Below are 14166 nucleotides of genomic sequence, written 5' to 3'. Positions count from 1 at the left end.
CTAGATCCTGTCTTTTCCATTCTTAATTACTCAGTATATTTATATCTTTTTCTTGTGTATATTGCCACCGCTCAAGTTAGTTCACAAATAAAAATTATAAGATTTGCAGACTTCTACCCTTTTTCTGGTTTATATACATGCTTTTGCTCTTCATTTCTAGAGTAGTAGCTGGCACATGGGCAGCACTAAATAAATACATGTTGGATGGTAAGGTCCTGTGCATTTAGACCAGAGTGAGTTACAGTATTAGGAAATTGTCCTGCTATAACAAGATTGCCGTGCTCATTCACACAGAATTATTTTCTAGAAGCTTACCTAAGTAAATCGTGTATTTGAAATTTCCCTTAACTTCTAAAGGGCATTGGGCATTAGTCAGACTCTTCCCTGAGACTTAACTGTTCAGTAATGCATAAAGCCTCCTTAAATTGAAGGTCTTTCTTCCTAATAGTTTGCCACACTTAACGATTCTAGAATTTGTATAATAGAATGAACTATTTATATATTGTCTTGGAAGTATATTTTAAAACGTGGATCAGTATTTAAAATGAGATTTAAAATAATACTAACAGTTTTATAATCCATTTGTTACTGCTTACAGAGTGGTAGAGAAGAATTAATCAGGTGGGAAGAAGGTAAAAAATGGCAAACCAAAGTCGAGGGAATGCGTAGCAAATTAAAAGAGAAAGAAGGGGAAGTCCACAGTCTGACGAAGCAGCTGAATACGTTAAAGGAGCTTTTCGCCAAGTGAGTTTAAATTTCATTATAAATCAGACTGTGAAATTTTTATCTTGAAATCTTGTAGTTTATTTTACTTGATAAATGACAAGTTTTCTAATTTAGGTTATTTATGATTCATATTTTATAGTCTTTAAAATGCTACATATTATATTTTAACTATGAATGAATTTTCTATTATTTTCAAATAAATTCATACCAAGTACAAAATGGCGTACTTACTGTTTATGGGTATGATGATGACTGAGCTGCAATTTAATAAACCAAACAAAAATTGTAAAAGATGTTTTTATCATTCCTTATTAAATTCTACAGAGCTGATAGAGAGAAACTTACATTGCAGAAGAAACTGAAGACAACAGGCATGACTGTCGATCAGGTTTTAGGAGTGCGAGCTTTGGAGTCGGAGAAAGAGTTGGAAGAGTTAAAAAAGAGAAATCTGGACTTAGAAAATGACATATTATACATGAGGTAATCTGTTGCATAGAATTAAGAGTGTCTATGTTGACAAAGAATTGCTTGGCTTGTACACATGGAAATGTAAATACATTGCTTCAAGTATGGGTTTTATTGATTATCTTTTTCATGTATATGCAGCTCAGGAGTAAGCCTAAGTCATAACTAACTCTTTATCATTCCTCTTTGGAGCTTCCCATGCCATCTTTGTGGTACTTCTGGTGTTTCTCAACACTGTTATTTGGATAGAACTGGCCTTCAGTTAAAGCCTTACATCGTATCTTTTAGCCACTGAAAACATGTGCTTAAGCAGGCACGGACAGGTAGAAAGGAGGTGTAAAGGGAATTAGGCCATCCTCCAAACTCAAGAAGTTTGGACCTCTGAATTTTATTAATCAAATGCATATATTAGAGAGGAAGGATATGACATAGACAAAGTCTTAGTGAAGATGTAGAGACAAGAGTGGATCTTGTTGTCTTCATCTTAAGTGTGCATTTATTTGTTAAATGGAGAAAGAATCCTGGTCATTAAGGTTTCGTAGATTTGTTTGTTCCCGAGTAAGGTGGATCTTGTAGCCAGCCAGTAAGTTTGGACTTGATATGACAAGATTTACTGAAAACATTAGAGCCTTGTTGGATGCTGGAGCTTTTTGAGAATGAAATAGATGATATGCAATTACTATGTAATATTTTTAAAAGAGTGGGTATTTTAGCTATTCTACGTAATTCTGTATAAGCAAATGCATGCACTTTAAAAATGTTTATGTGTCTCTATCAGGACACGCTTTAGCTGATGGTATAAAGAAGTCTTTGGTGGTTGCCTGATACAAAAGGATCATCTTTTAATATAAATTATGATGTCCTAATTTATTTCTTGTGAACTTTGGAAATTTGAAAATTTTAAGTTAGAGTGTTAATACACATATATATTATTTCTTTTCTGTATCATAATATAATCAATTTGAGAAACAGTGAGGTTTCATAATAGTCTGATTGTTGCTCATAGGACCCACCAAGCTCTTCCACGAGATTCTGTTGTGGAAGACTTACATTTACAAAATAGATACCTTCAAGAAAAGCTTCGTACGTTAGAAAAACAACTTTCAAAGGCTGCATATCCTCAGTCTTTGGTAAGTATACATCTTTCCTCTCCCCTGCTCCCCGCACCCCAATGTTAAAGGAGAAAAGGGCAATCAGACAAAAACATTAGATCCTCCTCATTGATGTTGGCACAACACATTCACTTTTACTTTTACTAACTAATGCTAAATCATTTCTTTAATCCTATCTGATATGACAGTGGTTAATTTAAATACTTATGCTTTGTCTAAACCTTCATTACAAAGATTCCTAGCAGTTCCAGCACTAGTTAGAGATGTTGCTGGGCATCATAGTTGATAAGTAATGATTAACAAGTTTGCTGCATCCCTGTTTCCTCTCTGATGTGGTCCATCTGGTTTCCGCCATTGGTATTAGTGTTCACAAATATAGAAACAATGTTTTTCATAAAAAAATCCAACAGCAAGAGCATACCAGCAGAAGTAAGAAATGAACAGACAAAATGCCACATAACCACACTCAGAACCAAAGTGAGAAGAAACAATACAAATATTCTGTGCCATTACAGAAATGTTGTAGATCCCACTCTTAAGTATGGAAACAATACCAAATAGTAAATCAAGCAAATTTAGGTCAGCTTTACAGATTTTTTTTAACTTGGATTATGAACATATATCAGTTCCTACAGGTAAGAAAATTAATAATTTTGTGAAAATGAAAACCCAAAACATAAAAATGAGAAGAAGAATAGGGCTGGGAAGGATGAGAAAATAAAGGAACATGGAGCCAAAAATGTCAGTCACATAACATTGGTCCAGGTGGACTTCTGAGGACCATGATGTTGCTACCATGCTGATGAGTGCACTAGTGTGTTGAGGATGCTGTATGGGCCAGATAGGAAACTGATGTGTCAGTCCTGAAAAACGCCCTGATCTGAATACACTGCAGTCCTTTACTTCTTTATTAGCCGAGTTTACTTACAAAAAGTCATATACATACATAGTGACAATTTAACAAAGAATATAGGATTTGTAAAAAGAAAAACACGTCTTCATAAACCATTTTCCAGAAATTTAGACAGTTCACACAATTGTTTTTAACTTTATTTTCAGAAAATAAGAGGAAAAATTTGCAAATTTATTATTTAGTAATTGCATTCATGGTTTGATAAGAAATATGTTAAAATATTTTTATGTATAATCTTCAGATATAACCTTTTCTGTAAGTCATAATTAAATTATTATGAAGCAGTCATTGGTACTGCTATCATTAATCAGATTGACTATCTACCAGAGATAAACAACCTTCAGGAAGAGAAAACAGTTTAGAAACAGAGAATTAAAGATTTTCATGTTTGATGGAGACCTTAAAAACCATCCGAGATGTGGAAGTTGGGATCTTTGTAAACGACAGGATTTGTTTTGTAGTACACTAATAGTAGAAGGGCCTGAATACATGCTTGGGCCATGTGATTAGCAGGGACCTGTTACTTAGTGTGGCTTATGCAGAAGATTGTATCTTTTTCTTGCCATTGCATTTATGCATATGTATCCTGTAACAAAAAAAAAAAAAAATTGAACCAATGCTGCCTTCCTACCAGCTGTTCTATGTCTTTAATTTTGTGTCCTTTTATTTTATTTTATTTTTTTATATTTGGTCTAAGAAAGACTGTATATTGGAAGCACAGTATAATGTTAATAATTTGAAATATACTGTAAAGGAAAGTATATAAGATTTATTTACACAATATTATTTTAAATAGACTACTTCAACAAAGTATAGTGTAAAGTTTCTTACTATATCTCCCTGCAAAACATGTCTCTGTCCAGATCCCCTGATTTCCTCTTTGCATAGGAGCTAACCTTCCTCAGTCAGGGTCAACCCTAACAACCTCCTCTTAACTTATTATTTCTGTAAGGCAAATAAGGTTACATTCTGAAATATGGAGGAACAATCCCATCCCTCACAATTGGATAACCTTTATTTTGAGCTAACAAAACCAGTATTGGACAGTTTAAACAGTATGGGAATATCTATGAAGGCAGAGTATGTATAGATTTTTAAGCCATACTTGACTTTGCTTTCTGCTTTAACTTTTAAAAATTACCTTTTCTGGAGGCTTTCTAATCTGTCTTACTTGGTTTTGGTTTTCTGTAATGCTTGCTATTTCCCTCCCACATTCCTTTTAAAAAGTTCACTTGGACAATGTCTCCTTATTGAGTTTGTCTTCGTGGCTTTTGTTAAATGTTGAACATATTCTACATTTCATGTTCCAGAGTTCAGAGGCAGAGTCAGGTGATCATTATCAAAAAGAACAAGAACTGCAGAGGGAAAACCTGAAGTTGTCATCGGAAAATATTGAGCTGAAATTTCAACTTGAACAAGCAAATAAAGATTTGCCAAGACTAAAGGTAAATTTAATTTTATAAAAATGCCTAAATTCGCAATACACTTAAATTTACTTATATTACTTTCTGAATTACATATTCATAAGATGTCTTTGTGATGTTATGTTATGTACATTTTCTCATTTAAGAGGCATTTCTTGAGTCCCCACTTTTAGGTGCTAGAGATAGCAGTCATTAAAAATCCAAGTATTAATAAAACTTGTCTTCCAATGAGGAGGATTGCCAGTCAACAAGCAAACAAGTTAATATAAAATGGCTCAGCCAATGGGAAGTGCTAAGGGAAAACAGGAAGCACGGTTAGTAGAAAGGGATCAGAATAATGAGAGGGCTTGCCTAGAAGGGCTGGTGGAGAAGCGAGGAGTTGGGTCATACTGACACAAGAATTCTACACGATAGAGGGTCGTACTGGTAATAAGAATTCCAGACAATGGAAGTGTCAACTTCATGTGTCCCAAGGTAAGAGGATATTTCTTATATTTCATTAATAATTGTAATAACTGAAATGTAATTGTTTCTTTAGAATTTTTACTTCTAAATTACTTCTGATGTTAATGAATTGTTTTTATCTTTGATTTTCTATATCTCACCCTATAATGGTGATAGCTTTTTTCTTGGCCAGCTAATTGTTTCAGTCTTCTTTTCTAATCAAGAACATTAGCATTCTGTCATTCCACTGGTGGTGATACAGTTAAGCTTCATGCTTCTCATTCTGATGTGTACACTGAGAAAACCAGTGCAATGACTTCCGTTCCTTTTCTGTGTAAGTGTCTATGAGTGTGCACTATGGACAGTAACTCAGTTATTAAATTGTTATGTGCATAATACTCTGCAATCTATTGAACATGTTGTCTTAATTAGGGTTTCTGTTGCTGTCTTAAACATCATGACCCAAGGCAATCTGAGGAAGAAAGGGTTTATTTCACTTTAGACTTTCAATCACAGACTGTCAAGGGAATCAGGGCAGGAACCTGGAGGCAAGAGTTGAGGCTGGGGGAGAGGGCGGGGAGAAGCTGCTTACCTGCTTGCTCCTCAGGGCTTTTCAGCCTGTTTTCTTATAAAACTCAGGACCACCTGCCAAGGTTGACACCACCCACAGTGAGCTGGAATCTTCTACATCAGTCTTGAATCAAGAAAACACACCACAGGCTCATAGTCTTTATGGACGTCTTTTCTCATTTGAGGTTCCTTCACTCAGGTTACTCCAGCGTGTGACAAAAAACAAGCTGCACCTGTCTCATGTCAAAGTTTCTCTAGAGACACAACTGTTGAGTGTGGTTCTACCGTTTAGATTTTTAATTCAGATTATGTTTCCTTCCTCTCTTTTTTTCAAGGCTCTTATATCGTCATGACAGATTGCTGTTATTTTCTTTTATCTTTTAGAATCAAGTAAGAGATTTGAAGGAAATGTGTGAATTTCTTAAGAAAGGAAAAATGGAAGTTGAACGGAAACTTGGTCAAGTCAGAGGGGTGAGTTTACGTTCTTAGGAAGCTAGCGCCAAAGGCTTAATCTCCTGTTGATTTTGTATTGTTGAGTGGTATAAATTGAAGCACTTGGGATACAAAAGCTCATTCAGGTACTAAAACTATGGCATGCATGATGCATTCTGTAAAACTACTGGAGCATTAATAGAAAGTACTCAGAACAAACATTGACAGTCAACATTTGTTTCAAAGTGAAAATATGTAATCATGTATGTGTAAGTATGAATATTATTTTGTCTCTTTTAAGAAGTACAAAAATTATAAACAATATTTGACATTTTGAAGGTGATATTAAAGTTTTATATAAATATTTGTTTTAGAATTTTTCATTGCATATTATGAATGCTACCTAAAATGTTAACATTTTTATTAGTTTTTAGAAAATTTGGTGCAATTTATTTTGATCATATCCACCTCCAACTTCTCCCCTTTACCTTCTCCATATTCCACCCCCTTTTCCCTAACCCTCCAACCTTGTATAGTTTTTTTTTATGTTAATAACCCATAGACTCCATTTATGCTGTCTGCATACTTCTGGGTATGCGGTCATCCAATAAGCACAGTTGAGCTACCAGGAGCCATCCCTTTAATGAAAATCTAACTCTCCTTTTCTAGAACTCATCAGTTACTTATAACTCCTAGGTTTAGCGGTAGAGGCTCATGAACCTCTTCTCTATCCATGCTAGAATGTTGCCGCCTTCATCTGCTGGTTTTGTGTGACAAGCCACAGCTGTTAGGAGTTCATGACTGCAGCAGTCCTGTTCTGCCCAGAGCTAAGCACGTTCCTTTATTCAATTGAAAATTAACTAAATCACTAGTGAATTATCTTTGTTGGTGTCTTTATTAGGCCATAGATTAACAGAAACTAAATTTCTAAGCCACAGCTATTAGAGAAAATTGCCTTTATAATGTTTACTTTTGAGGTATTTAAATGCATTGTTTCACCTTTGTTATTGTGTTCTGTGTAAAGAAACTTTTATGTGCTAGATCCATGGTTCTCAACCTTCCTGATGCCACGAACCTTTAATACAGCTCCTCATGTTGTGGTGACCCCCAGCCATAAAATTATTTTTGTTGCTGCTTCATAACTATAATTTTGCGACTGTTATGAATCGTAATGTAAATATGTGTATTTTCTAATGGTCATAGGTGACCCTGGTGAAAGGTCAACACCCAAAGGTTTGTGACCCATAGCTTAAGAACCACTGTACTAGAAAGAACCCTGGCTAAGTAAACTGTTTTGATTTACTTACTTGGAACACACATCATAGATAGAGTATTTAAACTGTTACAAACTATATGATTTAAGGAATTTAAGGAAAATTTAGATACATTTAAGCCCTGGTTTTCTTTTTTGTAGTGTGGGATAATAATTCTATCTCACATATTTTAGAAATGTATTGAATTACCACAATTTTTAGAATCAGATATTAGCAATTATTAATGATATGTACAGTAATGTTATTGGTTACTTTTACTCTTTGCTCTTTGGGGGCCTACCACTCAGCTCCCAGATAAACACACAAAGACTTATTATTACTTATAAATGCCTGGACTTAGCTTGGCTTGTTTCTAGCCATCTTTTCTTAACTTAAATTATCCTGTCTACCTTTTGCCTCTGGGCTTTTACTGTTTCTGTATATCTTTTCTTTCCTTCTTACTCTGTGGCTGGCTATGCTGCTGAGTGGCTGGCCCCATCATTCTCCTCTCCTCCTTTTCTCACTCCTCTTCAGGTTCTTCTATTTATTCTCTCTGCCTGCCAGCCCCGCCTATCCTTTCTCCTGTCTTGCTATTGGCTATTCTTCTCTTTATTAGACCATCAGATGTCTTAGGCACAATAACACAGCTTCATAGAGTTAAACAAATGCAACATAAAAAAAAATGTAACACATCTTTGCGTCATTAAACAAATATTCTACAGCATAACAGAATGTTACACATCTTTAATATTCTACAACACAGTAAGAGGCCTCTTTAGCATTAGTAAATCATTGTCTCTAAGATATGAAATTTTAAAAATTTGTATATTCTCTTATAGTCTGGTAGAAGTGGAAAGACAATCCCAGAGCTAGAAAAAACTATTGGGTTAATGAAGAAAGTAGTTGAAAAAGTCCAAAGAGAAAACCAACAATTGAAAAAAGCATCAGGCATAATGACTAGTGAAAAAATGGCTAATATTGAAGCAGAAAATGACAAATTAAAGGTAATTTTTATTTGATTGTATATGAATGTTTTACTATATTAGTTTACATTGCTTTTTAAGGGAAATGTTAAATAGACTCACACTGCATTGAATGTCCTAAATGGAAATAGACGCACACTGCATTGAATGTCCTAAATGGATACGGTAGTATATTCCAGTCAGAACAGATTTATTGGCAAGAAATCCAAAGGTAGCTACAGTGGCTCTCTTTGGTCTTCTTTACTGTTTCTGGAACAATTGTTCTTTTCTGGTGATTTGTAAAGTGGGGATTCTGTGGGGCTTGTATTTCCTTTAAATCTTAAAATCATCTTAATGTCCAGCCAAGGTTATATGGGAACTTGGTTATAGATAAGTCATTTGGGGAAAGTCTTTAACTGTAATCATATCAAATAAGGTATCTAAAACAACCTACCTTGAGTTAAGTTTTATGAGTTTAAATAATAATCTTTATTTTTTATATTTAAAAGAATTAAAATCGAATTGTTTCATTTACCTCTTCCCTTTCCTCCTCCATCACCTCTCATGTCACCCTACCTGACTTCCTTTCAAATTCATGACCTCTTTTCTTATTGTTACATATAGTGTGCTTAAATACATGAATAAATGTGCAAAGTCCATTTAATGTTGCTTGTGTGTATGATTTCATATAAATAATCATTTTGTTGACGTTGTTGTTTTGATAATATGTTGCTTTATTAATCACCAGGCTGAATTAGAAAAGCTGAAAGCTCACTTGGGACGTCAGTTGAGTGTGCAGTACGAATCCAAGAACAAAGGCACTGAGAGAATTGTTGCTGAAAATGAACGGCTTCGGAAAGAACTTAAGAAAGTAAGACAGTCAGGACAGGTTACATTTATTTTCATTAAGTCATTCATCATGGCAAAATTAAAATTGATAGATCCTTGATGCCAGTGTCTGTTCACAGTAGATCTTAAGAGTTCTACTTTCTTCAAGAGGTACATTTACGTGAATTTTAGAGGTAAGGTGGTATCATGAAGAAATTGCTCACTCTGGTTTCTGCTGCTAGTTCTTTTACTTATTGGGAATTGTTGCAAGCTGGATAATGTGTCTCTGTTCCTCAAATTCCTCATATATGAAATTTGGAGTACTAAATATACCTGTTTCTTTGCTGAGCATGGCATTGAATGCCTATAATCCTAGTACTCAGGCAGTGCAAGAAAGAAAGACCAGCCTGGGCTGTATAGGAAACCCAGCTCAAAGAAGAAACATACATACACATAGTACATATCTCACAGGGCTGTTGAGAAGTTTAAATGAGTTAATATTTGTGCATGTGACTTAGAGCAATGCCCTATTTATAGAGCAAAAAACTAACAATTTTGTTATTAAGATTCCTTTATTTAAATGGTAAAATATATCCCTTACTCCTGACAAATAGTATTAGTTTTAACATACATTATCTAGTAAATGAATTGAGATTGTGATCCTAAAACATTTTAAAACAGTAACTGATTGTATTGTGAAGCCAGAGCTTTGCTGTCTTGAATCTTAATGTTCATTACTGGAAATAATCTGTCACTTACATACTGCTTGTGTTATTAGCCAGGACTACTCTACGTATTCCAAAGTCAAAACAAAGCATCTTTTAAGGTTAACTCTCTCATTGTTCTGAACATTTTCCTGATGAGCAAATGACAAATTTAAAGTATCCACTAGATACCTTAGATAATAAATACTTGTAAATACATATCCTTGCCTTCATTTGCTTGATCTTTTGTACTAATTGCTGTGAATAGGTGGCTGTTTTAGAGGAAAACAAACATTTTTGTGGTTTTAAAACTGTATAGCTCCGACTTGTTTTCTATGTCCCAGCATAGAGTGATAATTTTAAATACCCGGTATCTATGCGAACAAGGTTGTTTTTCATGGTGTACTAATACGCCTTTACTGGTAGGAAATGGAAGTGTCCGAGAAACTGCGCATAGCTAAGAACAACTTAGAGCTGCTCAATGACAAGATGGAAGCTCAGCTAGAGGAGACTGCCAAGAGATTACAGTTTGCAGAAAGTCGAGGGCCGCAGCTGGAAGGTGCTGACAGCAAGAGCTGGAAGTCAATTGTGGTTACAAGGTAGGACCGGAGAGCTTCATCATTGACTCAAAAGATGACCATGTGCTGAATAACCTCGTTGTTTCCCAATGAGCAGTTTGGTTGTTTATCGATGTCTGTTCATTCTGTCTTAGAATTACCAAAGCTGTTTCTTCCGTAAGGGGTTAGCTAATTTTATTGCCAGGCCACAGAACAGAGCAGAGCTGAAACTGGGCTAAGGTCCTGGAGCTAGGTGTGCATCCTGAAGCTTCTGTCAGCCAAGGGCTGGGGCTGATGCTATCCAGCTTCTCCTGGATGCTCTGTTTCTGCAGCCACAACTTGGGCTCCTTGCTTTTGTTCTTTGATTTCTGCTGCAAATATGTCCTAAACAATTGGGCTATTTTATCCCAGTCTGTGCTGTACTGGATCTGGGATGAGCTGCATTGCTTTTAGTTGTATACTGGTCAACTTTCTTTACAGAGAGCCCACTAGATGAATATAGCAGCAATGTTAGTGTCTTACTGACCTCCACTTTCTCATGCATTTTCTCCCTTCCTATGAACACTTTCTATAAGGATACTGGATTTGTGTCTATGGCACTAACTGTTGTGGCTGTGGAAGCCAACTTTATTTTACCATATTTTTCCAGTTCCTTGCATTTACACTTTCCACTGTGATGTCCTTGGAGGCCACATATGCCCTATCTATTTGGAATGACTTGACAGGAAACATGGCACCCATTGTCAGTCCAACTAGAAAGTGAACTGTAGCACTGTGAGACTGCTTGTTCCATAGTGGGCCTTCTATTGCACGTGTTTCTGTCGGCCACTTTTATGGAGAAAAGAAACCGCTGAGGAGCCATATTCGAGAGTGCTCAGATAGATGGCTATAACCCTGAGAAGAATCCTTTCTCCTACCCTAGACTACCCAGAGTAGTCAGAGTCCCAACTTTCCCTAGGGCTCACTTTCCTGTCTACAGGCTGGGAAACAAGAGTTCTGTCAGAATGCTAACGTCAGGATGAAAATAACAAGTGTGATCGTGTGACAGGGAGAAACAGCTCATAGTCTTGGCCCCCTGTGGCTTTGAGCCAGCAGCCGCCAGTTGACTTTTAAGGGTCACTATTTTCTTCTGTTGTCACATATGTTGACTGACATTGAGACTTACTTATTCCATGAATATTCACTAAACATCTGGTACTGCCACACCGAGTACTTCAGGCTATTTCTAAAAAACCCAGCTTACTTAGGCTCCTTGAAGAGCCAGCTTCCATCACTCAGAAAGACCTGCTTTTCACTGGACCATTACATAAATTATATTCCTCCGTGGGTCAAGATAGTTTTCACTGTGGAGATGACAGACCCTGCCGTTATTTTTCTAGGGCTCTATATGAGGTAACAAAAATGCATACTTACTGGCATGAAAAACTATTCAGTTTTAAGATAGTTGTTGTTGCTGGTCGTTTTTACTCTTGGGGGGGGGCACCACCCAGCTCCCAAATAAATCACACACATGGAGTTTTATTCTTAATTATGAATGCCCGGCCTTAGTTTGGCTTGTTTCTAAACAGCTTTTCTTAACTTTAAATTATCCCATCTACCTTTTGCCTCTGGGCTTTTTCCTTTTCTTACTTCTGTAATCTTACTTTCACTCCTACTCCATGGCTGGCTGTGTAACTAGGTGGCTGGCCCCTAGCTTCCTCCTCCCCTTGATCTTTTTCTTCTTTCTTCTTCCCAGATTTCTCCTTCTATGTATTCTCCCTGCCTGCCAGCCCCACTTGTCCTTTCTCCTGCCTCGCTATTGGCCCTTCAGTTCTCTATTAGACCATCAGGTGTTTTAGACAAAGTAACACAGCTTCACAGAATTAAACAAATGCAACATGAACAAAAGTAACACACCTTAAGTAATATTCCCTAACAAGTTGTGGGTTGATGGCACCATTTAACCTTAATTGAAGATGACTTTACATGTTAAAGCATTTGTGAGTTCTTATTCTGAGAACTGCACATAGGCAACATCTTCAGTAAACATAAGTCCAACTTGTTTTTAAAACACTCTTGCTGTTTATCCAAGGCTGATCTCAAACTCTACCTTGACCTTCCAAGTGCTGAGTGTTCTACCTATATTGATTGTTAGGAGGGACCAGGGTAGTGTATGGCCTATTTACATGGGGTAATCTGATCAAGATGGTCTTTATTCTTGGGTGGCTTTCATAGTCACTCACTGTTCTGTTACTGTGAAGAGACACCATGACCAAGACAACTCTTATAAAAGAAAGTATTTTATTGAGGGCTTGCTTACAGTTTCAGAGGTTTAGTCCATTATCATCATAGCAGGAGCATGATGGCATCCAGGCAGGCATGTGTGGTGCTAGAACAGTAGCTGAGAACTATATCCTGATCTGTAGGCAGCAGACAGAGCAAGGACTGGGCCTGGCAAGGGCTTTTGATACCTCAGAGTCCACCCCCAGTAACACACTCCCTCTAACAAGGCCATGCCTCCTGATCCTTCTAATCCTTTCAAAGAGTCCTACTCTCTGGTGACTAAACTGTCAAATATTTGGGGTTGAGGGGTTATTCACATTCAAATTACCACAGTGGCTTTTGAACAGAGAAATGGATGAAGTGGGGGGATAAGCTTCCGATATTTAACATTAACCTTAGTTATATCTTTGTAGTTAGTCCTTGTCAAGTAAGCACGCCCTTCTAATCTGTTTGTAAGGTCTGTCAAAAATTATTTGAAAGGGTTTAGGTAATCCTAACTGCCCTTCCTTATGCTGTCCTTGTCAGATACTTTTTCTAAATCAATCCCATCCTTTTTTAATTTATTTAGGAGACATTACACATTATTTTCCTCTGGAAAAGTTTGAATATAGTAAGCATTGTCTTCCTCTAAGTATATTCCTGTAAAAGTATTTGGCTCAAATTTTTGAAGATTCCTTTAGGCCATGTATCATTTCCTTCCTGGTTATGAATTGGTACTGCTTCATCCTTCCCACAGCGTGCACTGTTTCTCTCACTCACGCTTTTGAAGAACTGTTCTTTCTCTAGTGCCCTTTGGCTTTTTCTACCTGAACCCCCTCATGGGGCAGGGAAGAGTACTGAAAGTGGGAGAACATTTTGTAGTCTGATGAATTAGGTATTTTCTTATGCCTGAAATAAGCTAAAAGCTAAAAGCTTTTCAGTTGCCAAATCCAGTCGCCACGTCTGCTCTTTGGCTCTGTATGATCACGTTAATTTTTTATTTTAATTAGCACATATGTTAAGCAGGGTGCTTATTTCTTAACACCATCTTTTACTGCTGAATATGTAGCCCAAGGTTTGACTAGAAGAAATACTATAATGTAGTCCTGCATGTTTTGCTGTGATTGAAGCTGACTTTTAAATTAGGGAGAGAAATTACAGATTATATGCCCATGATAATTTTTCTTTTTCTTTTTAGAATGTATGAGACCAAGATGAAAGAATTCGAAAGTGATATTGCCAAAAAGAATCAAAGCATTATTGACCTTAAACAGCTTGTACGAGAAGCAACAGAGAGAGAACAGAAAGCTAAGAAATACACAGAAGATCTTGAACAACAGGCATGTATAATGGTCTCTAAATGATAAAAGTGTAGTGTGTCTCAAGACAATCCCTGAATTGCCTGAAGGTGAAAACAATGAACTCCTGAATAAAGTCTAGGAGACTCATCCAGCGAATGGTACTTACGCCCATCCACTTATGTAAGCCACAAACTAGATCACAGACTTCATCTCTTACTCTCCACATCGTTTTCA

At 36.4% G+C, this 14166-nt stretch overlaps 1 protein-coding gene across 1 annotated transcript in view; it reads left to right on the top strand.

Annotated features, from left to right (window-relative positions):
- Cep290 (centrosomal protein 290) overlaps positions 1 to 14166 on the top strand; it is an 80180-nt gene that overhangs the window by 60694 nt on the left and 5320 nt on the right. The window contains exons 43-51 of the mRNA XM_059245235.1: positions 599 to 744; positions 1051 to 1206; positions 2198 to 2321; positions 4527 to 4661; positions 6039 to 6125; positions 8179 to 8343; positions 9050 to 9172; positions 10260 to 10432; positions 13830 to 13971. Of these exons, the coding sequence (XP_059101218.1) occupies positions 599 to 744; positions 1051 to 1206; positions 2198 to 2321; positions 4527 to 4661; positions 6039 to 6125; positions 8179 to 8343; positions 9050 to 9172; positions 10260 to 10432; positions 13830 to 13971 (1251 nt within the window). The remainder of the gene's footprint in view (positions 1 to 598; positions 745 to 1050; positions 1207 to 2197; positions 2322 to 4526; positions 4662 to 6038; positions 6126 to 8178; positions 8344 to 9049; positions 9173 to 10259; positions 10433 to 13829; positions 13972 to 14166) is intronic.

This window comes from Peromyscus eremicus, chromosome 18 (assembly GCF_949786415.1).
Source record: "Peromyscus eremicus chromosome 18, PerEre_H2_v1, whole genome shotgun sequence".
Lineage (NCBI taxonomy): Eukaryota > Metazoa > Chordata > Mammalia > Rodentia > Cricetidae > Peromyscus > Peromyscus eremicus.
This window is presented reverse-complemented; position numbering and strand designations above follow the sequence as displayed.